Below are 23,114 nucleotides of genomic sequence, written 5' to 3'. Positions count from 1 at the left end.
GCCTTGTGCCAGACCATTTATTCCCTGATGTCAATCACACTGTTGTGGGTGGGGCTAAAGCCGGGGCCAACCCTCCACCCCCCACCCCCCCCATCTTGGGTTTGCTCTGTGGCCCTGCCCAGGGTTAGTGCTGTGAGTGGAAGCTCCTGCAGCTCTGGCAGCCTTTCTGTGGGGAGGAAGTGGCTCCTGGGGGCCTGCCCTCTGCCTCCATTCTGCTGCTGGGTTCCAGCATCTTGTGATGAGGAGGGGGCTGAAGATGGGCCGGGTCACGGGCTCAGCTCGGGGGACTGGAGCTCTGAGGTTTGGGGGGTGGCTGTGACGTTGAGAGGCAGGGCTTGGCTGGAGCACGGAGTGTCCTTTGGGGTCTGTCCCTGCCCGCAGCGTTGGCGACAGCAGTCCAGGCTGGGCACCACAGCCATGTAGAGTAGCGGGTGGATGCAGATGGCTAGGGGTACAAGGCCCCGTGTCACCTGGTGGGCCAAGTATGTCCTTTGGTCCAGTGCCTTCTCAGCCGCGGCCTCACTCGCAAAACCTGGGCAGAGGGCTTGCCAGCGCAGCCGGGCGTACACGTTGAGCACTGCCGTGATATAGTAGGGCACGTAGGAACTGGCATAGAGGGCCACGCCGCTGGCCACCAGCACCGTCACCTGCAGCTTGTTGGCTGCTGTCATGCCGTGGCTGTGCTGCACGGCCCGCCCCAGGGCGCCATAGGCTGCCAGGGTGAGCAGCAGCGGCAGGCCACAGCCCAGGGCCGCCAGCGCCAGGCTGTAGACCCGGTAGGCCTCAAGCTGGCTGTCACCCGCTGTCCCCAGGCACTTGGTACAGGCCCCTGGGCTGGTCACAGAGCACTGGCCTTGGCGCTGGGACCTGCTCAGGTGAGAGAAGCTGAGCGTGGGGGCAGCGAGCAGGACCGCCAGCGCCCAGCCAGCGGCGCTGACAGCCCAGGCGTGCTTGGGCCGCAGTTGGCTGTGGGTGAAGAAGGGGTGGACGATGCCCATGTAGCGGTTGAGGCTGATGCAGGTGATGAAGATGACGCTACCCAGCAGGTTGCAGGTGAAGAGGAAGCGCTCGAGGCGGCAGGCAGCCTCGCCGTAGCGCCAGTGCTTGGGCGGGTAGAAGTAGGCAGCAAGGGGGGGCAGCGTCAGGGCGTAGAGCAGGTCGCTGACCGCCAGCTGGGCCGAGAAGATCACAGCTGGGGGCCAAGGGCGCTGCTCCCGGCTGCAGAACCGGTACAGGGCCAGGCTGTTGCAGGCCAAGGCCACCAGGAACTCGGCTACCAGCATGGGCCACAGAAAGCCCTCTTGGAGGCCACTGAGGAGGCGATCTGCAGCCTCCGAGAAGTTGACTGGGCACTGCATGGCACCTGTGAGCAGAGGGTTTGGCACATCAACCCTGCCCCTCACTGTGGCTCCCGCTGTGGCACCCTTACCTATTGTGTCCCAGGAGCCCCTTGTGGGCATGTTTCCAGAGTGCTTTTCCACACCCAGGATGGGGGGTGCCAGCCACAGCACGTTTGTACAGAGGGACTCAGAGACCAAGGAAGGTTAGAAGCCCAGGGTCCATTAGGCTGTGTCCTGGGGCAAGAACCAGGGAGGCACATAACCTGGCATCGACCACCAGCGCCACCCGGGCCTGGGGTGAAGCAAGAGCCCCCCACCCCCACCCCCCTCTACAACTCTTAAGTCCCACATGTCAGTCTGTACCCCCAAGTGTCACCATCTACCTGGATCAGGAGTCTGGTCCACCTCGCTGTCCCTGCTCCCACCCTCATCATCCATCTGTCCTCACAGCCTCCAAAGGGCACCTGAGTCAGGTCACAGCCATACACTCCCAGACTCTCTCCCTACCTACCTGGAAGAAAAAACAGTACTCATCTCTTCCCACAGTGCCCTGAGGGAGCTACCGCTCCCCCACCACGCACTCATTTGTGGCTCTCACCAACCATGGTGTCCTGGCTGTTTTTTAAGGCAAAACCTACCTCAGGGCCTTTGCACTGGCTGATGCACCAGGCTTCCCTGGAGGCAGTCCCCCTCTCCTCCTCCTGGTCTCGGGTCCTAAGGTGACCTAACCTGGCGACTGCTCCCCGTGGTCCCCTACCGTGCTTACTTTTCCTCCACAGCTCTATCCCCATCCATGTGACCACTGTAAAGAAAATCCCCAGAACTTTCCCTCCCGAGGGTAGAAGTGCCCTGCTCCTGGCCTCCGCATGCCAGCACTTGGGATACGGCAGTGTAGGGGAGCTGAGCTCTGTAACCTATCCTTCATACACCCTACTCAGCCTCAGCTTTCTTAGGAATGGCCTGGACTCCTGGCTGGTCCAGCAGGCGGGCCATTAGCTCTGTGCACATATCCCGTCCATGACTCAGATGGCTCCTCCACTTTCACTTCTGCCTTCCTATCCCAGCCCTCTGGTCTGGGAGGAAGTGGGTCCAGCAGTGACTCTTTACCCATCTCCCCACCACCGTCTAGGAGCCGGCCACCTCCACCCCCAAGGCCCTGGACGTGCCTGGTTTCACTAGCCCGGTCTCGCTGGCTCCTCACCTGAGATGTTGCTGGCTGAGGCTCGCATGGCCTGCCTCCGGGTCTGCAGCCGCACTGTGCCCCATGCAGCGTGCTCCCTTCTGAGACACAAGCCGCTGGCCCCTCCCCTTCCTGGCAGCACCACTTTCAGCCAGGGAAGCAGTCTGGACACACGCCTCACTTCTACTTCCTGTTTCCCTCCTCCTGACAGCACCTAACCTCCAGAGCTCCTTCATCTGCTGTGGGGGCACTGGGTAGGCTGGGGAGGGGTCCAGGGCCCCAGGGCACCACAGAAGCGTCACACCTGTGTCACCCTGGCATATGAAATAAGACCTTGCACATCCACTGCCCAGGTGCAGACAGAGGCCCAGGTACGGAGCAGAAAGCAGGCCCACCATTTCAAATGCAGACTCAGCCTCATGAGAAATGAATTTATTAGAGTGGAAAGCGGGACAGCAGCTCTCCTTTATGAAAGGAAACCGAGGGCTGTGCCTGGAGGCCCAGGAGGGGAGCCCAGCACAGCATCTCTCGGGCCCCAATCTGGGGCATTCTATCTGCCACCCAGGCTTGGCCTCAGGCTGCTTTCTTGGGTGGCCGAGGTCGGCCTTGCCCATGGTTCCTGGCAGCCCCCCTGTGTCCCATCTTGGCCTGGGCGCCTGGGCCCCTGCCCTTGGCCTTTTGAGGCCTCCGATCACTGCCTCGGTCCGGCTTCCATTCCTTCAGCTGCTGCTTCTTGCCTGGGGGCCCAGTGGGCCGCCTCCTCTTGGCTGCCTTTGGAAACATGTCTGCAGGGAAAAACGGTGTCAGGGCCACCAGGGCGCAAGGACAGACAGGCGCGTGGTACCCAGGTGCCCTGAGCCCTGTCTGCCACACACCTTCATCAGGCTCCTCGCCCACAGCCTGGCGGAAATACTCAGCCTCATCCTCTTCTTCCTCTTGCTGGCTGGTTCCCTCTGCCTCTGGCGGGGCCCCGGGGTCCTCTGCATCGCTGTCCCCATCGGCCTCTGCCTGCACCCGCTTCATGCCCGCCAGGCTCTTCTTCCTGGAGGAGGGACATCGGTCAACATGGCAGCCTGCACCTGGGACCCCGCCCCACCTGCCTGGTGACCACACACTTGTGAGCCTCTCGCTGCTCCCGCTTGCGCCGAACATTCTGGGCCTGCTGGTCCTGTCTCTGGGCCTTGAGCCGCAGCTTCTCCTCCTTGGCAGCCAGGATGGCCTGGAGCTCCTCCTCTGTTTTGTGCACTGAGCAGGAAGAGGCGGCCACTGAGCTCTTCATCCCCAAGACCCAGGGGAACCCGCCCATGACCAGGCCGCAGGTCCCACTGTGCCCCTGGCCCCACCCTCACCGAGCCTGTGGAACAGCACGTTGCCCTCTCCGACCCCCTCTTGGATCTTGATGAGCTCCAGCGTCATCCGAGGCCCAATCTGGAGGGACAGCAGAGGACAGGATGGGGTGTCAGTGCCTCCTCGGGGATGGGGGGAGGCACCAGGCCTACCCTGCACTGGGCCTCACCTCCGTGAGCCGCACGGCACTCTGCTGGGCCCGCATGTTACCACGCCCTGCCACAGCCTGCGGCAGTTCTGTGATGTTGTGCTCGCCGTCGGGCTCTGCCTCACTCTCCGACAGCCCTGCGCCCCTGCGTGGGGGACACAAAGGGCTCAGCAGGGGCTCCCTGGCACCAAGGACAACTTTGGGGTCCCCTGGAGTGTGGTGCCCCTAACCCCCCACCTCCAGCCCCAGCCCTCCTCACGTGGCCAGCAGTTCACTGATGTCCTGCAGGCGACTCATGTTGGGGAACTTCTCCTGGAGAAGCTTCTTCATCCCACGACTGGCACCCACAGGGACCACCTTGATGCTGCTGTAGGGGTCAGAGGGAGGCGGGGATGGGGGTCAGGAGCCATGGGGTCACAGGTCAGCTCTACCCTGCCAGCCCTTTCCACAGTGCGTCAGTGCGTTTACTTTGAGATTGAGCAATCACAGAGTCTCAGCAGCTGTGCTGTCATCAGCCGCACATGGGGCCAGGCAACCCCCGTCAATTCCCCACTGAGAACTCACTAGTGACGGAAATCCAGCTCCTGGGCGTCAGGGTTGTAGTTGATGAGAAGGCAGCGCTTGATGGTGTTCAGGTTCACCTGGGAGAGAAAAGCGGGCACAGCACCTGCTGAGTGTTCCCTGGGCCTCCCTATGTGCCAGAGCCCCTGCTGAGCCCTGGCTATGGCCACACTCCAGAAGGGCGGCCTGGGTGCTGCCAGCACTGCAGGGACAGATGGGGCTGCAACTGGCGTCCACGGGCTACCAGGGGTTAGAAATCCAGCTTCCGAGGCCCGTTGAGGTTACCCACACTGGACTCCCGGATGACTGGCATCTAATAAGCCTAATTTGAGACCCACTAATGCCAGGGATCAGGAGCCAGGGTTCTGGAGCCAAACCGATTTAAAGAATCCAGTCCTGCCTTCTTGTCCTTCGTATCTAACCTCAGACTAGTGTCTTCACCTCTGGCAGCCTCCGTTTCCCTCTCTGTAAAATGGAACACGCTACCTAGCTTAGATCAGCATTCAGTGAAAGCAGGCTTAAAAAATAAAATACCATGACCTGCCAGATGGGAGAGCATGAATGGGTCTAGAACTCAGAACCCACAACTCTCAGCCTTCGGGCTAGGATGTAAAGACTGAGCCTGAGTGTGGTCCTTGCTGCCTGCTTTACCTACACTCACCTCCATCACACATGGCCTGGCTTACCTTATGCACGTTGATGGAGGGGAACAGGTTCTGGAACATGGTGGCCATGAGCTTCACATGCATGCCATGCGGGCCAAAGCTGTTGAGCACCAGGAGGGGTGGGTGGGCAAACTGCTGCTCATGCATGCGGTGCCGGCGTAGTGAGGAGACCACATCACGCACCAACGTGTACTGCAGGGGGAGGCGAGGAATGGGTGACCACCCGTCCAGCACATGCAGCTGGTGCAATCCCCAAACCCAGCTCCTGCCCCTCGGAGGCCTCACGTCACCTCTTGCATTGTCAAAGTCACTCAGTCACGTCTGACTCTTTGTGACCCCAAAGACTATACACACAGTCCATGGAATTCTCCAGGCCAAAATATTGCAGTGGGTTCCCTTCCCCAGGGGATCTTCCCAACCCAGGGATCAAACCTAGGTCTCCTGGGTTTGCAGGCCGATTCTTTACCAGCTGAGCCCCATGTCACCTTGAGTCCTTACCTTGTTGATCCTGAAGGTCAGGGTGGGGCCTCCTGGGAGACGCATCAGTTTCTGCAGAAGAAAAGATCTGTGAGGGTTGAGGTGTCTAATTCAGGAGCGGGGTTGGAGGGGGTGGGAAATGGAGACCACCGCCTATCTCTTCAGAGCGTTTACTTTGAAGCCAGAATCATGGCAGCTCAGAGGCACAAGGGTCATCATGAGAGCTGGCAGCGGAGGAGGGTATGGGGAGTAAGAGCATCCACTCACAAAGTAGACGTTGGTCTCTGTTTTGCTCACAATCAGGAAATGTGTGACCCCAAGGGGCCCAGCCACTGCTACACAATCTTTCAGAGAGTTTTTCTTCCGTATCTGGAAATGATAAAAAGAAAAATGGACAATCACAGATAACCTCTTATTAAGCAAAGCCTTTAAGCCCTAACCTGTTATGCCATTTCTTACACTTAACCCTTTAGAGAACTAGGGGGAGAGAGGAATGGAATGCTCTTGGCCTCTAGAGCCAATCAGACTTTAACTGAAGCTTCTGTCTCTTGACACTGCATCACCACATTTTTCAGAGGGCCCATTTGAGGCTCAGCGAGGTTAAGTAACTTGGCTTGGGCCTTTGAGAGAAGCCAGCTTTGCTAACTCGACTCCCCTCTTAACCATCAGCCTTTAGGCACTCAGCCAAGTTCCATGTTGGGTGCGTTCATCTGCTCGCCCTCGCTGCTGCCCCTCAAAGACCTGAGAGGCAGGCACGATGGTCCCCATAAAGGTCCCTTTCTCCAGCCTGGGAAACTGAGGCCCCCAGCGGTTTCGAGGATGAAGCCACCCCCGCAGCTGAAAAGACGAGGCCCAGGGTGGGTGAAGGTGGGCTGGGTGATGCAGACCTGCAGGCGGGTGGCGGTGAGCGGCTCCATGACCCGCCTCAAGTCCATACTGAGCTGCTGGACGCTGCGACCCACGCGGCCCCGAGCAAACACGAACGAGTGCGGCTGCGCGGCATAGGCTTCGAGGTTCCGGAGATGGGCCTGGGCGCGCGCGCGCTTCTGGTGCCGGGACTGCGGGGACAAGAGGCAAGAGGTGAGCCCCGCGGCCGCTGGCGGAACCCCGCCCACGCTGCCCGCTGTCCTGGCCGCCGCGACTCACCCTCCCCGACTGTCCCATGCCGCCGTCCTTTCCACGAGGCCTCGTTTGCCGGCTGCTTCCGGCACCGCTCCGCTCACTTCCGGCTCCGGCGAGGCGACTATGGGAGGCGCCGCGATGACGTCACCAACAGTGCATGCGCACCAGGCAGCGAGAAAAACTTTGGAGGGGTTGCTATGGAGACATCGAGGGCCTGTTTCTACGGAAACCAGGGCGGGGCCATGGTTCGAAATGAGCCGCTGGTTCGAATCCCGCCTCGGCCATTTCCACGAGCTGTGCGATTCTGAGCCAGATTCTCCACTCTGAGGCTCCTAAAATATCCTAAATGATCATCATTTTCTCTCTGACCTGCGAATTAAGAGAGATGATGTGTACACAATACTTGGCACCCTGGCGCCAGGCACTTGGGAGCCTGAGAGGAGGGTGGCGCTTGGCAATTACTCGCTTGGGCGCCCAGCTCCTGAGGATCAGCTGTCCCTCGCAGAGGCCCTGTCTGTGGACTGGCTGGGGGATGGAAACTCCACATCACCTTCTGGAAATTCAGGGCAAGGCGGGCGCTTGGTCAATAATTCCCCCCCTCCCAGTTTCCGCTCAAAGCCCCAGTCTTGGCCTCAGGCCTCTGGCTTCTTCCCCAGAACCTTCGGGTGGGGGAAGAGATTTCCCCCAACATCTCTCTCCCTGTTCCATCTGTTTCCTTCCCGTGTCTCCACTCCCCACTTTACTCCCCTCCCTCATTTGTCTCCCCACCACTTGCTTCCCCTCTCCTGTCTCCGCACTCTAATTTTTTCTCCTCTCCCCACTTCTGTCTCCCCCTCCCCATCCCTGCCTTCTCCCTGTCTGCCTCCCTCTCCCCAGCCTTGCTCCTGCCATCAATTGTCTCGTTCATCATCTACAAGTTTCCGTCTTTCTCCTCTCTCTGCCCCTTTTCCCATTTCTCTCTTCTCATTTCTCTCTTCATCACCCACCTTTCTCCCCACCTTCCCTACGTCTCTCCTCTGTCTCCCAGACACTCCCTTCTACTAGCCCCTCTCCTTCCTTGACTTCTGAGGTTTCTTTCTCTGCAGCCAAAAGGGGGAGCCGGAGGAGACTACCAGTGGGGGGCGGAGGGGCCCCAGCCCAGGCCCAGAGCCCAGCCTGGCAGCTTTTCTCTCAGATCTGGGACGACCATTTCCTCCTTCAGCCCTGGAGGCCACTCGGGTTACGAGCTCAGGACAGTAGCAACTGGGAGAGTGTGTCCGCTGGTCCGGGAGGCCTTCTTACAAGGAGACCCTAGTCCAGTGGGGGCTCTACGTGAGTCGCTTTGTACCTCTGAGGGATGAGTGTGTGGTTACTGCTGCCTGTTTCCGTCCTTGCAGGACTTGCCCTGTGTGAGGATGTGAGAGTGTGTGAGAGATAAATGGAAACTTGCACTGGGTGGCAGGCGGCTATCAGGGGCTTGTCTCTGCGCTTTCCAGTTGGTTTGTGTCTCTGCCCTTGCCGCTGTGTGACTGAGTGTACTTGGGTGTGTATGTGCCTGACGTGCAGATACGGACACGCTCAGCCCACAGGATATTCTCTTTTGTCGTGATGTATGTGTGTATGTGACCACGCTTTGAAAAGTCACTGCCCAAATCTGTGCTGTGTTTCCAGCTGTCTTTTTCTTTTTTTGCCCCACCACAAGGCTTGTGGGATCCTAGTTCCCTGATCAGGGATGGAACCTGGCCCCCGGCAGTGAAAGAGCAGAATCCCACCCATTGGGCCACCAGGGAATTCCCTCCAGTTGTGTCTTTATAATTGGGTGTGCCGGGCAAATCCATGGACACACACAGATTCCATCCATCTTTGCTGCTTTGTGCAATGGTTTGCATGTCTTATTGGGGTATCTCTATGTGTCTTTGTGCTGCACTGTTACACAGGAGTGTGTGACTGTCGTGGTTCTGTGTGTGAGTTCTGGAGCCATGTTACCTGGGCTGAATCCCACTGCTGCTTTTTTCTTTGGCTGTGACCCACAGGCCAGTTGCTCACCCTCTCTGAGGCTCAGTTCTCTGCTGTAAAATGTGGCTACTTATGGAGACCAGCTCAGGTGGCCAGGATTAAATGAGATACAAAATGTTGAGTTTGGAGTCACCCCCGTCAGGCAGCAGGTGCTGCTGAAACTCGCCGTTGTGGTTCTCTGTGATGTGTGTCTGTGTGTCTGTGTCCGAGGCTGGGATTCACCCCAGCCTCCTGGGCCTGCAGCCTCCCACGCTCTGTGCTCTGCTGTTGGGGGGACGTTCAGGACACTGAACTGCGTTATCAGGCTCTGGTGGCCTGAGCAGGAGGGTCTGGCAATTCTGCCTCTGTTCTCACGTGGGAAATGCTAAATATTTACAGTTGGAGCTCCCTGGCTTAGCATTTCACAGCTCCAGTTCCAGGCTCTGGGTGGCTGGGGGTGGTTACCACGCCTCCTTCCTCCTTGCTCTCCCACTAGCCTCTCCCCTTCTCCAGTTCAGAGGCCCTGCTGGACCCTCGGCTCCTTCTTGGACTTCTTGTGTCTGCTGTGGTCCTTGTGGAACTCAGGGTCTTGGTCGTGAGAGGTGAGAGCACAGGAGGGTGGGAGGGTCAGTGGAGGCTGAATCCGTCTGTTGGGAAACCTGGGCCTCGGTTTGGCTGAGGGGCTCCCCAGGCCTCCTCTTTACCACAGGCTGAGATTCCAAAAGGCAGCAGATGTTACACACACTCTAGTTCCAAGGGGTTTGTGTGCGTGCATGTTCAGTTGTGTCCAAGTCTTTTGCGGCCTCACGGACTGTAGCCCTCCAGGCTCCTCTGTCCATAGGATTTCCCAGGCAAGAATACTGGCATGGGTTGCCATTTCCTCCTCCAGGGGATCTTGAGACCCGGGATTGAACCGCATCTGCTGTGTCTCCCTCATTGGCAGTCAGATTCTTCACCACTGCGCCACCTGGTTTGGTCCATCCCTATTATGTAGGGCCTGAGGTCTTCCAGGGTTGGGGGCAAGGAGAGGACCCTGCTCTGCCCTGGGGAGCTAGTGCTTGGTGTTTGAGTACCGTTGTGAATATGCCTTTCTGCAGCTCAGAACCCTCCACTGCTCCCATAGGACTTGGAGTAAAACTCCAGACCCTCCTCTGGTCCCTGCACACTGTGCCTCCATCACCTCCTTGTCCTCGGTGCCTCCTGCTCTCCCCCTTTCTCATTCCGTTCCAGCCTCACAGGCCTCCCTGTTATTCCCTGGGCATATCAAGTTAGGTTCCACCTCAGGGCCTTTGCACTTGCTGTTCCCTCTGCCTGAATGATTTTCCCTTTATCGCTCTTCCTTCAGGTCTTCACTCAAGTGTCATTTTCTCAGTGAGCTCTGACTCCTCTACTTATTTACTTATTCATTTATTTATTTTTTTTTTGGCCTTGCCACATGGCTTATGGGATCTTAGTTCCCTGACCAGGGATAGAACCTAGGCCCCTGGTAGTGAAAGCAAATTCTGACTCCTTTATTTAAAGTGCCCCCCAGCCCAGGTCTCTCACATCCTTCCATATTTTTTCTCCTAAGACTTATCACTCTAAGACCTACCTACCGTTTTTTTCCAATCTGCTCTGTGAGGCCAGGGGTTTTGTTTGTGTTGGTCACAGCTGTGTCCCCATCTCCTGGCACACAATAGGTGCTCAAGGAATGCTTATTGAGTGTGCGAATGAGGTAATGTGTGTGATGATGAAGCCCACAGGACACACGCTTGTGTGGCCAGTAGGATGTGTGAGTTTAGACAAAGTGGATGTTGGTGCAGACAGGGCTGACATGTAGACCATTTTCTGAATGTGGGCAAATGTACATGGGAGGAACGTGTTTCCCCATCTGAGAGGCTGCAAGTGTGTGAACCCCAAGAATGAAGACAGTGGGGGCCTGGGTGTGGATCCTGCAGGGCAGAAGGTTAGTGGCCACAAGTATACGTCCTTGAGCGAAGACACCTATATGAGCTCACCTGTGGGAGTCAGGGAACACCTGCGGGGGAGCATGTGGGTGTTGCGGGGCCTGTGTGGCACCAAGCACTGATTTAGGAGCTGAGGACAGAGCAGTGAACAAAACCCAGACTCAGCCTCTGGGAGCTGCTATTTTGGTGGAGGAATTCAGAGCATAAACAATGGCAAATCAATGAGGCAAATGCAAAGTGACAAATGCTAAAATGACAAAGACCACAGGGACTTCCCAGGTGGTTCACTGGCTGAGATTCTACGCTCTCAGTGCAGGGGGCCTGGTTAAATCTGTGGTCAGGAAACTAGATCCCACATGCGGCAAGTAAGACCAGTGCAGCCAAATAAATAAATATTAAAAAAAAAAAAAAAGAAAGAAAAGAAAAGAAGAAAGAAAAAGTCCGTATAGGGTGTGCCCAGGAGGGGCGACTTTAAATGGGGTTGTCGAGGAGGGCTTCTAAGGAGACAGCTGAGACCTGAATAAGGAGAGGGAGGCATGATAAATTCAGAGCAGCATATTCTAGGCTGAGAAAACAGCAAGTGCAAATGCCTTAAGGCTGAAGGATGCCTTGTGTGTTTGAGGAACAGCCAGGAAGCCAGGGTGGCTGGAGCAGAGTGAGTAGGGTGAACAGGAGGAGGTGAAGAAGGGAGGGGACTGGACAGAGCTTGTGGAACTTTCTGCGCTGCAGGAGGACTTGGGTTTTTCCTCTAAGTGGGGACATGACCTGACTTGGGTGTTCACAGGCATTCTCTGGCTGCTGTTGGAAAACCAGAACAGAACCTGAGGACAGAAGCCTGGAGACTGGGAGGTAGCTGCTGTCAGGAAAGCCAGATGGTGTCTTGAGCTTGGATCATGGGATGGGGTTAGCACGGGGTGGTGGGGGGTGATGTGCAGGAATTCAGGGTCTAAACACCAGAGCTGACAGGCCTGGCTGATGAGTTCCATCTGCCATGGAGAAAGAAACGCAGACAACCCTGGGGTTTGGGGCTGGGTATATGGGAAATGTGGTGTCCGCTACTAGACTGAGTTAGGGGGACTTTTCCCTCATCCCCTCTCCCATTTTCCCATGGCTTCTGCTTCAGCTTCCTCCAGGTCCTTTAACACATCAGGCATGATCCACCCTCAGGGCTTTTCAAGTTTCAGTTCCCCCTGCCAGGGACCTCTTCTCTCCTAGAAACCCCATGGTTTCCTCCCTCAGGTTTTTCTATAAAAATGTCACCTCCTCCAGGTCTTCCCTACTCTCAAATCCCTGTCTTTTTACTGGTGTCTTTTTTTTTTTTTGGCCTCTTGTGGGTTCTTAGCTCCTGGACCGACCAGGGACGGAATCCAAGTCCCGAGCAGCGAAAGCGCAGTTAAACCACTGACGGCCAGGGTATTCCCCTGTCTTTTACTGTTATCTTTAATACAAACTAGGGCCGTCTAATACTCTATGAATTCTAACTTAATTTTGTTTCTTGCTCACCAGGGCAGGGATTTTGTGTGTGTGTGCTGCCCCCGACTGTATTCCCAAGCGCCTAGAACTGAGGCCAGTAAACACTCAGCTCAGTGAAGCCTTGCAGAGTGAATGCACGAGGCATATTGACCGGCAGGGCGCCTGGAACTCAGGGGTGAGGCCAGGGATGGGTTCTACTGCAGCATCTCCAACCCTGGGCCTGGGAAGGGGATGTATCCGGCGTGTGCGGCCCCTGATACACGCAGGTGTAGACATGTGCGTTCCCGTGTGGGAGAGGACAGGGTTTGGTCCGACTTGACAGTCGGGGGTCCAGCCCCACTCCTTCCCGTTCATCCTCTGCCCACAGGTCCGCCATGTCGGCACCCCGGCTGCTCACGTTGCAGCTGCTGCTCCTGCAGGGCGCGTGGTGGGCGCGCGCAGCCGCTCCGCGCTGCACCTACACCTTCGTGCTGCCCCCGCAGAAGTTCACAGGCGCCGTGTGCTGGAGCGGGCCAGCGGCCGCGCGCCCGACGCCGGAGGCCGTGAACGCCAGCGAGGTGGCGGCGCTGCGCGTGCGCGTGAGTCGCCACGAGGAATTGCTGCGCGAACTTCAGCGGCTGGCAACGGCCGACGGCGCCGTAGCTGGCGAAGTGCGTGCGCTGCGCAAGGAGAGCCGTGGTTTGAGCGCGCGCCTGGGCCAGCTGCGCGCGCAGCTGCAGCACGAGGCGGGCCCAGGGGCGGGGCCTAGTCCGGGGGCGGAGCCCGCCTCCGCGCTGGCGCTGCTCGGGGATCGCGTGCTGAACGCCTCGGCAGAGGCTCAGCGCGCTGCCGCCCGCTTCCACCAGCTGGACGTCAAGTTCCGCGAGCTGGCACAGCTAGTCAGCCAGCAGAGTGGCCTCATCGCCCGCCTGGAGCGCTTGTGCCCGGGGAGTGCGGGAGGGCAGCAGCAGGTAACTCCGAAACTACCACCCTCCCCAAATCTCAGCCACTTCTTGTGGGCGTTGTCAGTAAGGTGTGGCCTCTTGAAACCCCAGGATCTCTTATCCGCAGTTCTGAAGTACAAAAAGCTCCATAAACCGGATCCCTACCTCTCCACCAACAACTCATTTGGGTCAAAACGCTACTGGTAGCTACTTAAAGTCTTTACTTATCTACCTGATATGGATACTCAGTGGTGGTGCTTTAGTCGCTAAGTCGTGTCTGATTCTTGCGACCCCCACGGACTGTAGCCTGCCAGGCTCCTCTGTCCATGGGATTCTCCAGGCAAGAATACTGGAGTGGGTTGCCATTTCCTTCTTCAGGGTTTCTTCCTGACCCAGGAATTGAACCCAGCTCTCCTGCATTGCAGGCAGATTCCTGTAATTAGGTGTATTACTAATATGTGCATGAAGACCTCATTGGGGATGCTAGGGAATATATGTAGACCCTGTGTTACTGTTTCTTGTTGCCCTTTAGTCTAAGTCGTGTCTGACCCTCTGCAGCCCCATGGACTGCAGCCCGCCAGGCTCCTCTGTCCATGCGGGTTCCCAGGCAAGAATATTGGAGTGGGTTGCCATTTCCTTCTCCAGTTATTGTTTCTAACTCCTGCTCTATTATTCAGAATTCTGGACTATGTCTGGCCTTGGGTTTTGAATAAGAGATTGTTGCTCTGACGGTAGCTACCTTACAGGTTTGGGAGGCTTCAGTAAGTTAATACTCAAGTGTTGCATTGCCTCATATTATCCCTGCTTTACAGAAAAGTTTGGAGGAACAGATTGGTTAAGCTGTGGACACCAGAGCAAGAGTTTAAGCTCAGCTCTGTCTCTTTTAAAATTTTTTGGCCACACCTTGAGGCATGGGGGATCTTAGTTCCCCGACCAGGGACTGAACCCCTCCCCTTGCAGTAGAAGCAGAGTCCCAACTGCTGGACCACCAGGAAGTCCAGCTCTGTCTCTTCTTGACTGCTGGAGTTAGGCTGGGGAAGATCAAGCCATGCTCCTGCTTGATCGCCTTCCCATCTGGGTGCTGGGAGATGTAAGAGCCCAGAGCCTCCAGGGCTAACGCATCTGACTTTCTTGGTTACCCCAGGTCCTGCCCCCACCCCTGGTACCTGTGGTTCCCGTCAGTTTGGTGGGTGGCACTGACGACAGCGGCAGGAGGCTAAACTCAGCCGCAGAACCCCAGAGAGATCAGACCCTGAGACAGCCAGGACCCCTGGCCTCTCCTCTGCCCTCAGGGCACCCTGCTGTTCCTCCTAAGCCAGCAGGTAAGTCAAGGGCATGGCTGTTGGGGGTGTGAGGAGCCAGGGGATTCCCAGTGCAGCATGAATAGAGGGAAATAGGAGTCAGGACCTTAATGTGAGATTCCCCTTATGGTGAGGGGACTGGGGGGGAAATGATGCATTTTTATTCTGTTGATGGAACAGGGAGATATGGCTCTTAAGGAACAAAATTCTTACTATGGTGTGAAACTAGGAGAGGTACTCTTATTTTGATGAGAGGGCAGCAGATTTAAGAATGCTACTTTGGTGAGAATTTGAGGAAGTTCAGAGAGCCATGTTCAGGACCTCTCTTCTGGTGAAACCATAGGATTTAAGAATCCCAGCCTCCACATTTGCTCTACTGAGAGAAGAGTGACTTAGAGTCTAATTTAGGTAAGAAAAAGGGTTTGGGGGCTTTTATCCTGGAGAGGGAATAAGAGAAGCAGTACTTCTGGTGAGGGGACCAGTGAGAATCAAGACTCTTACTCCAGTAAGGGGTTGACTGGTGTAGCTTGTGCCTCTCCCATATCCCTGTGCCCATAGGCCCATGGCGGGATTGTGCAGAGGCCCGCCAGGCAGGCCATGGACAGAGTGGAGTGTATGAGTTACGAGTGGGCCGGCACGTGGTGTCAGCATGGTGTGAGCAACAGCTGGAGGGCGGAGGCTGGACTGTGATTCAGAGGCGGCAAGATGGCTCGGTCAACTTCTTCACTACCTGGCAGCACTACAAGGTGGGCACAGGTGGGTGGGGCAGGACTGGGCGGGGAAGGGGCCCAGCGCCTGCCTTTCTGACTTTCTTGCCCTGCCAGGTGGGCTTCGGGGAGCCTGATGGGGAATACTGGCTGGGCCTTGAACCTGTGCATCAGCTCACCAGCCGTGGGGACCATGAGCTACTGGTGCTCCTTGAAGACTGGGGAGGCCGTGGGGCACGCGCCCACTATGATGGTTTTTCCCTGGAGCCTGAGAGTGACCACTACCGCCTGCGGCTTGGCCAGTACCATGGTGATGCTGGAGATTCTCTTTCCTGGCATAATGACAAGCCTTTCAGCACCGTGGATAGAGACCGAGACTCCTATTCTGGTAAAGGGCTCTTATTTTGGTGGTGTGTGGGGGCAGGATAGAAGACTCTTAGTGAGGAAATGAAAGAGGGTGGGGTAAGACTTTCCTCTGGTAGGGATCAGGGCAAACAAGAGAATGGAGGACAGGACTTTTATTCTGGTGAGGGAGTCTACGTTCATTCTCTAATGAGTTAATAAGTCAGGGCCTCAGCCTTTGTGAAAGGAGGTGGGGGAAAGGGGGAGCTGTGAGAGCTAGGACTTTTAACTATTGTAGAAAGAAAGTAGAGAAGGTTGTTTTTTCTGGTAAAGGAATGAGAGGAAAAGCTCCTTGTTTGCAGAAAGGACGGAGGAAAATGTGACTTGTACTTTGGTAAGGGGATAAGGAAGAAACTAAGGCTATTACTTTGAAGTAGGGGGACAGAGTATGCCTGGCAAAAGCCTTGTGTTAGTGAGGTGCTGGTAGAGGCTTTTATTCTGGTGAGAAGAATAAAATAAGGCTTTTTTCCCCCTCTCCCCTCAGGTAACTGTGCCCTGTACCAGCGGGGAGGCTGGTGGTACCATGCCTGTGCCCACTCCAACCTCAATGGTGTGTGGCATCGTGGTGGCCACTACCGTAGCCGCTACCAGGACGGGGTCTACTGGGCCGAGTTTCGTGGTGGGGCTTACTCTCTCAAGAAGGCTGCCATGCTGATCAGGCCCCTGAGGCTGTGACCCTCTGTCCATCTGTCCCTCAGGTCCCAGGGGATGTGTGTCAGCAGGAGCCCAAGTTGTCCTGGCCACCCCTCCTTTGTGGCTCCATGCAGACCATGCCCCACAGACCTCCTCCCGTTGTGGATCTGCAGGGCTTCCCCAGGGCTTTGTAGACAGTGCCCAGGAATCCCCCTGCCAATATCCTGGACCCAGACGGCTCCCCAAGGGCATTGAGATCTCAGCTTGAGCTCATATTTTATAACAACACAAAATAGCCACAGACCGTGTCTGGTTTTCATCTGCATCTGGCAGGGGTCACTCCCCGTGCCCGCCCTCCTCCTCGTCCTCCTCCTCTTCCTCCTCCTCCTTCAGGTCCTCCAGAATGAGGTTGTCCAGGTCTTCCAGGAGGCCCCCCTGGCTCAGGCAGGTAGCCACAGTGGAGCCACTGCTGATGTGGAGGTTGCTGGGGTGCAGGACTTTGGGCAGGTGGTTCTGCTTTCGGCTCTTGGGGTGCGCACAGGACGTCCCAGGCACATGGGGCTCTGGGGAGGGAGAGGTTCTGAGCCCTCTCCTGGGGCTGGAGGCCACGGGGTGCTTTGGGGGAGGGGAGGGGCTGCGGCCACAGGCTCTAGGGCAGAAGTGGAAGTCACAGACGTTGAAGCCACAGGAGACCCACGGTCATGGGCATCACCTGAGACTACAGAGGACCACACAGGAGCCAAGAACACAGAGAGACTGCAGGGGCTGAGTCCACAGGACCCTGGGATGTGGGTTGTCAGGGTGAAACCACAAAGCCTCATGGGTGAGAACATGGAGGGTGGCTGATGCCACGGGAGGTGAGTGTGAGGAGGGACCCCCCCTCCAGGAGAGACCTGGAGGCAAGGAGGTGGAGGACGGTGGAAGATGTGGAAGGAGGGGCCGATGTGGTAAGAGATGAAATGGCCTCTAGAACTAGGACCTAAGGAGTTAGGTGCAAGAAGCAAGCAGACACCTTGGTAGGTAAAGCCCCAGAGGTGGAAATCCCAGGAGTCCAGGCCACATAGACTGGAACAGGGGGAGGCCATGCGGACGCAGCAGGCGCTCACCTCTCCGATTGTAGCAGTCCTCAGCGGAGCAGGAGTGGGTGTGGGTACTGCGGCGATCCGGGTCGCGATCCCAGCGCGGAGGGAGGATCCGTGTCGGATACACAGGGAAGCCGCACCCGTAGCAGGGGGACCGGGACCCCATCTGTGCCCAGCCCCTGGGGGCGGGCAGGGCCGTGAGGGTCCAAAGGCCAGCTGGGCCAGGATGGGGCCAGGGCAGGGAGGGGCGGGGCGGGGCTGGGGCGGGGCCGAGGGTGAGGGGGTGGGGTCAGCACCCTCTCGGGAAGTTGTGCCCTCACCGGAAGTTGTGTCGACATTTCGGGCAGTGGAATTCAGCCACGCCCCACATCTTGTCACTGGGCACGGGATCATAGCGCTTCCGGCATTTCCTGCATCTGGACACCTGGGGGTACAGAAGAGCGGAGCAGATGGGCACCGATAGCCTGATGGTGGTCACGTTGGGATTTACACCATCGAAATTGGCGAACACTGTAAATCTGGGGGCACTTCGTTCCTGGTTGGTAGGCGTTTATCAGAAGCACACCACTGGTCAGGGGGTTCAGAAGCCAGATTTGGGGTTCAGGCTTGATTTCTGTGGTAGTGGTCAACCGCCATAGTCAAGAGTTCAAGGGTAAGTTGAGCTTCTCCAGTTGAATGTTGAAAGTCCAGCTCAGTAGGTCAGCGTTGGGGCTGAGATTGGGGTTGATCTCTGAGGCTGCAGGTGTCCGGGGTTGGGGTCTCAGAGGCTGATGTTCTTAGGTCAGTTGGTTTGGACACAGAATGGGGGTTGGGAGCAGAGCCGGGACAGAACCAAGGTCAGGGATTGGGTTATCACCTCTTTCCGCTGGGGCACGCGGCGCCACCAGACATGGTCACAGGAGGAGCAGGCGAACTGCCGGTCCACGGCAGGGATGAGGTCTTCCTGGGCACGCTGGAACATGCGTAGGTTGTCTTCTGTCAGTGGCAGGAGGGATGTCGCCACCGCCTGCAGAATGGGGTGGGCGGGGCCAAGAGGGCGGTCAGTCCTCTTCTCTTCCAAACCCCTATCCTGTCCCTCCTTCTCACGTATGGATACCCCCAGGGGTGTGCACACCGCTCCACCTCCCCATCCCACACCCTGGACTCACCTGGATGTCCTGGTCCTGCTTCATGTCCTCTGGGGGGTCCTGGGTGGAAACATCAGGGGTAGAAACTGGGGAGGTGGCTCATGCCTCTTTTCTGGGGGCAGGGCTTCTGGATGGGGAGGCAGGGTTCTGGCCCCATATGAGTAAGGTGTCCCCAACTCAAGAGGAGTTAATTGAGCAGCTTCCACTTCCTGAGGGCAAGGGTGTGTGACCTCAGTTGTCCTCATAGCAACCCTGAGAGGTGGGCACACCTGTGATCCTCATTGCTCAGATGGGGAAACTGAGGCCCAGAGCTCTGAGAGGGCTTGCCTGAGATTACCCTGAGTGAGTGTGGGCAACAGGCCTGGGCCCCATGCTCCCTTCATGCTGGCAAATGCCACACACTTGCTGGCATTGTGACAGGTCACCTGTTTGAGGCTATGCTGCTTTAGGCTAAGTGCTTGAGCTCTGGATTCAGAGAGCCACAGGTTGGAATCCTGGCCTCATCACTTCCAGCTGTGGGGTCGTGGCCAAGCCACTCTCCCTAATGAAGGACATCTAGGAGTCCAGGTTCTGACTCTAGGTGACCTGGGTTCAAATCCCAGTCACCACCTGCATTCAGCATGAGCCTGGTGAGTGACTTCATCACCCTGTGTCTCAGTTTCCTCATCTGTCAAGTGGATATGATAAATAATAGGACTTGTCTCACAGGACCTGTGGCAATAAGTCAACAGAATTCCTGGAGTCCTGTTGCAGGGAAAGTGCTCAATCAATGATACTCTTTGCTAGTTTTATTATACTCATTATATGTATAACTGTAAATATATAAATGTTACAAGTATAAAACATACTTTATTATACTCTTTAACAGCTCTGTGCTGGGCCCTTTCAGACAGGCAAACCAGTGCACCAGCTACCAAGGCCATCTAAGGGGCAAAGTGGCCATACAAAGGCTCTCATTCATTCATTGCTTTAGTCATTCATTTACATGGGCTTCCCTGCCCCTCTTTCCTCCCCTATCTCTTACTCGTCCCAACCTGTCTGCAAGTTCCTCTGCTCAGGTCACCCTCTCTTCCAGGAAGATCTCCAACCCCTCCCCTTCCCAGGGATCACTCCTCCCTAGGCTTGAAGAATGTGGTACCACCTCCTCCAGGAAGCCTTCCCTGACCTCTTTGGCTCCTCTGTAATGATGATAATCCGGATTCTTTTCACTGCCTAGTTTCTTGTCTCTCTCCATTTCATACAATCAGCATGTAATGAGCACCTATGGTTTGCAGGCTCCTTGGTCAGATCCATAACTGAGAGGTAAGTGAATGAGGCTAGACCATGAGTTGTGGATGGACAGTGCACAGAAAGAGCTCTGCCAGGGATGAGCCTGACCCTTCCCTTCTTCCTTCCCTTACCACGTGTTTTGAGGGGAGGGGGCAGTTTACCTGGGTGTCCAGATCATTACTCAGTTCCTGTCCATCCTTCTGCTTTACCCCTGGTGGGGAGAGTAAGTGTAAGTGAAGGCCCCTTGAAAGGTTTTGTGGGAATTTCAGGGCCCCCAGAACCCCGATCCAGACCGCCCCCCAAAGAGATGATCTCATCGCCTCTTCCAGCCCCCAGCACAGACCACACCCCCTCCCTGCTCCCCAGCTTAACTCTCACCAGGCAGGACCCCCACCTGCTCACCATACACGATGGAGCGCCCCACTCCAGTGTGGTCGCTGCCAAATTTCCTCATCAGAGTCCCTGCCTTCTTGGAGGATACCTTTCCATGAAACTTCTCCCGGAGGCGCCGGACGCTTTTCTCCAGCTGGGGTAGGGGACCGGTGGGGGAAGGAAAAGCGCAATTGCCCTTCCTCCATCCCTAGGCTTCCTTTTTTCACGGCCCGAACTTGACCCCGGGTTTTGGCCTTCGCACCCCGCCCCCCCCATCCCTCTACTGCATTTCCTGGAAAAAGCCAAAGTCCCCACAGAGTACTGGGGGAGGGAGCGGACTAGGGCGAGCGTCCCAGGCTAAGGGATGAGGCCGGCCAGATGACCCCTGGCCTCTGACCCTTGACCCAGCAGCCCCCGCTTTTCCTCGAGGAGGCCGCATTTTGCTCCGGGGCATGTGGCGGTCACTCTCCTTTCCGAGGGAGACGAGTGCCAGCCTTGGGGGGAAGGTCTGGGCTTGGATGGAGTCCCCAGCAACTGCGAAGCCCGCTCCGTGCCCCTAGCTCCTCCTCAGCATCTCTCGCGGGCCACCGGCCCAGTTGTAGCCATCTCCTACCTCCACACCTTCTTGAGACATGGTGGCGGCGTAGGTCCCCGCGAGGGTCCGCACTGCGCGCTCGGCGGCCCCCTACCTGGGCGCGCCCGTCGGTCCGGCCGCGCAGGGCAGGGGGCGGGGCCTCCAGGCCGGCTCCGCCCTTCCTTTCCTGCGCTCCGTTTCGCTTTCGTTTGGGAACGGGGGGGTGGACGGGGAGGGCTGGCTCCGCCCTGGCTCCGCCTCTGCTCTTGCGCCCCAAACCCAGGCGGGCGCCCCGGATCTGCACCCTGCGGCGGAGCGCGCAGAACTCGGGCGGGGGAAGCGGCGCGGCCTCTGCAGTCGGTCACATGTCCCCACGCTGCGCGGGGTCCGCGTCTTCACGTCCCTCGTGGGGGCGGGGCCGCATCTGAAGGCCGCGGCGAGTCTCCGTGCCCCCGCCTGTTCGCGCTCCCCTGTTCATCGCTCGGTCCCCTCCCTCCACCCGGAATCAGGCGCTAATGAGAATCTAGACCCCTGTCTCGCTCTGAGTGTCTTATCCGGCTATGTCTTCTCTCTGAACCTCAGTTTACTTCGCTGTAAAGTGGGGATGATGATAGTGGCTACATCCTGGGGACGGGTGTGTGTGCTCGCGCGCGCTCATCCCTGTGTGCGCGCGCGCGTGCAGGTGCAGGATTCGAGATCCCCAGGTTGAGTATTTAGTAGCGCCTGCCATGCTGTAGACATTCAACTAGTCACTGGGCCACCTACTATGTGCAAGATATTAAGAAGCAGGCAGTTGTGGTGGGGAGAAGATGCTCTTTAAAAATACGGATTCCTGGTTCCTCACAGTCTTGCAGAATCGGTCTGTCTAGGGGTTCCAGGGAATTTGCGCTGAAAAACGGAAGATTGAGAACCCCGAGGGATCAGGACGATTTTAACCCAGCATGGGGGGGGTGGGCGAGGGGGCTGGAAGAGCCCTGCCTGGCGGCATCAGAAATGGTTTCTTTAAAAAAAGAAAAAAATGGCTTCTTGGAGGAGTCCGGAAGACCGAGGTCTCAGCAGTCAGAAGATCGGAGTGCGGGATGGAACGGCTTTGGGTGCAAAGACCCCAGAAAAAAGTGACTAGCGCTTTAAGCCAGGGCTTCTCAACCTCAACACTATTGGCATTTAGGGCTGGGTGATTCTGCAGGCCTGCCCTGTGCATTGTAGGATATTTAGCAGCATCCCTGGCTTCAATCCGCTAGATGCCTGCGGCACTCTTGCCCCAGTCGTGGTAACTGAAAATGTCTCCAGACTTTGCCAAATGTTCCCTGGGGGTGGCAAAATTGTGTTAGGATAAATGACACCCCTCAAATTGTTTAACCTCCATCAGTAAAGATGTGGAAGCTCAATTCCTCGAAGAGTGTTTGTTTATGAATTATATACAAATACAGTATGAATTATATACAAATACTCAGATTCTGTGGTGGTGGTTTAGTCGCTAATTCGTGTCCGACTCTTGCGACCCCATGGACTGCCAGGCTCCTCTGTCCATGAGATTTTCCAGGCAAGAATACTGGAGTGGGTTGCCATTTCCTTCTCCATGGGATCTTCCCGACCCAGAAATCGAACCCAGGTCTCCTGCACTGCGGGCAGATTCTTTCCCAACTGAGCTACTAGAGAAAGATCAGATTCTGTAGATCATTTTATAATAATGTATTTGTTACATAATGATATTCGTTGGGCTTCCCAGGTGGCGCTAGTAGTAAAGAATTTGCCTGCCAATGCAGGAGACTCCAGAGACGGGGGTTCATTTCCTGGGTGGGGAAGATCCCCAATGATTAAAAATATAAATGTTCTAATGTTTTCTACTCGAACTCCAAAGTTTTGTTTGTGGAGTCTAGGCATTCCTCCCTGGAGCCTACTCTATTAACGAGTGTAAACAGTTCATGGTTCTTTGTGGCTGAGTGGTGGGGTTTCAGGCAAGAATGAGGGGCTGTAGGCGTCACAGAGCAGTGGTCCCTAACCTCTGGGATCTGATGCCTGATGATTTGAGGTGGAGCTGATGCAATAATAATCGAAATAGATCGCACACTAAATGTAATGCACTCGAATCATCCCGAAACCATCCCCCCACCCCCCACGCCGTCTGTGGAAAAACTGTCTTCCAGGAAAATGGTTTCTGGTGCAGAAAAGGTTGAAGACTGCTGAGAGGACCTAGGGTTTTATCCCAGAGAAGCGGGGAGGCATGGAGGGGCTCTCTCCTTATAGTTCCCAACTACTACTTACCCAGTGGAGGGGGAGGTCACAGCTATGTCCCATCCCTGGTCACGGTGAGCACAGAACAGGCAGGAAACAGGTGGGAATCTGATCAAGCCCCAACACAATTCACGTCTGTTAGCTTCTCATCCTAATGATCACCATAGTGAGAGCTTGCTCTGTGCCAGGCACTGTTCCATGCACCATGGACACAGCATCACAGAAAACAAAGATCCCTGCCCTACAGAGCTAGCAT

At 56.5% G+C, this 23,114-nt stretch overlaps 3 protein-coding genes and 2 non-coding genes across 13 annotated transcripts; 1 reads left to right on the top strand and 4 right to left on the bottom strand.

Moving 5' to 3' along the window:
* Nucleotide 1: 1 nt before the first annotated feature.
* LOC138440920 (suppressor of SWI4 1 homolog) lies at nt 2-7,211 on the bottom strand. 2 transcript variants are annotated; one of them, XM_069591023.1, is made up of 13 exons: nt 6,865-7,211; nt 6,606-6,776; nt 5,986-6,087; nt 5,740-5,790; nt 5,263-5,433; nt 4,580-4,656; nt 4,275-4,382; nt 4,037-4,160; nt 3,870-3,948; nt 3,636-3,765; nt 3,396-3,562; nt 3,219-3,305; nt 2-1,363 (listed from the first exon to the last, which is right to left on the bottom strand). In XM_069591023.1, exons 1-13 carry the CDS (start codon nt 6,880-6,882, stop codon nt 267-269), a joined length of 2,382 nt encoding a protein of 793 aa, XP_069447124.1. In that variant the 5' UTR covers nt 6,883-7,211; the 3' UTR covers nt 2-266. The 2 variants fall into 2 exon arrangements, with proteins under 2 accessions (XP_069447124.1, XP_069447122.1); XM_069591021.1 differs by lacking the exons at nt 3,219-3,305; nt 3,396-3,562; nt 3,636-3,765; ... (7 more) ...; nt 6,606-6,776; nt 6,865-7,211 and adding an exon at nt 2,542-2,702.
* On the bottom strand, nt 4,461-4,540 carry LOC138441928 (small nucleolar RNA U105B). The gene has a single exon (XR_011257495.1). It is a non-coding gene; the product is annotated as a small nucleolar RNA U105B (small nucleolar RNA).
* On the bottom strand, nt 5,866-5,949 carry LOC138441920 (small nucleolar RNA SNORD105). Its single transcript, XR_011257488.1, has one exon. It is a non-coding gene; the product is annotated as a small nucleolar RNA SNORD105 (small nucleolar RNA).
* A 251-nt stretch (nt 7,212-7,462) lies between the features above and the next one.
* On the top strand, nt 7,463-16,500 carry ANGPTL6 (angiopoietin like 6). Of its 7 annotated transcripts, none has more exons than XM_069591016.1 (9): nt 7,515-8,151; nt 9,328-9,416; nt 11,545-11,609; nt 12,267-12,408; nt 12,601-13,183; nt 14,301-14,478; nt 15,016-15,203; nt 15,282-15,552; nt 16,051-16,500. In XM_069591016.1, the coding sequence occupies exons 5-9, from the start codon at nt 12,608-12,610 to the stop codon at nt 16,239-16,241; spliced, it is 1,404 nt and encodes a 467-aa protein (XP_069447117.1). In that variant the 5' UTR covers nt 7,515-8,151; nt 9,328-9,416; nt 11,545-11,609; nt 12,267-12,408; nt 12,601-12,607; the 3' UTR covers nt 16,242-16,500. The 7 variants fall into 7 exon arrangements, with proteins under 7 accessions (XP_069447115.1, XP_069447112.1, XP_069447111.1 ...); XM_069591015.1 differs by lacking the exon at nt 11,545-11,609 and adding an exon at nt 12,103-12,173 and having other exon boundaries at nt 8,083-8,151; XM_069591014.1 differs by lacking the exons at nt 9,328-9,416; nt 11,545-11,609 and adding an exon at nt 12,103-12,173 and having other exon boundaries at nt 7,463-8,151.
* Nucleotides 16,464-21,203, bottom strand: SHFL (shiftless antiviral inhibitor of ribosomal frameshifting). Of its 2 annotated transcripts, none has more exons than XM_069591019.1 (8): nt 20,663-21,203; nt 20,080-20,203; nt 19,839-19,888; nt 18,430-18,468; nt 18,138-18,287; nt 17,602-17,705; nt 17,306-17,460; nt 16,464-16,762 (listed from the first exon to the last, which is right to left on the bottom strand). In XM_069591019.1, exons 1-8 carry the CDS (start codon nt 20,681-20,683, stop codon nt 16,536-16,538), a joined length of 870 nt encoding a protein of 289 aa, XP_069447120.1. In that variant the 5' UTR covers nt 20,684-21,203; the 3' UTR covers nt 16,464-16,535. The 2 variants fall into 2 exon arrangements, with proteins under 2 accessions (XP_069447120.1, XP_069447121.1); XM_069591020.1 differs by having other exon boundaries at nt 16,464-16,848; nt 20,663-21,170.
* Nucleotides 21,204-23,114: the final 1,911 nt, after the last annotated feature.

Source organism: Ovis canadensis, chromosome 5 (assembly GCF_042477335.2).
Source record: "Ovis canadensis isolate MfBH-ARS-UI-01 breed Bighorn chromosome 5, ARS-UI_OviCan_v2, whole genome shotgun sequence".
NCBI lineage: Eukaryota > Metazoa > Chordata > Mammalia > Artiodactyla > Bovidae > Ovis > Ovis canadensis.
Note: the sequence above shows the minus strand (reverse complement) of the source record. Positions and strands in the feature narration are given on the sequence as shown.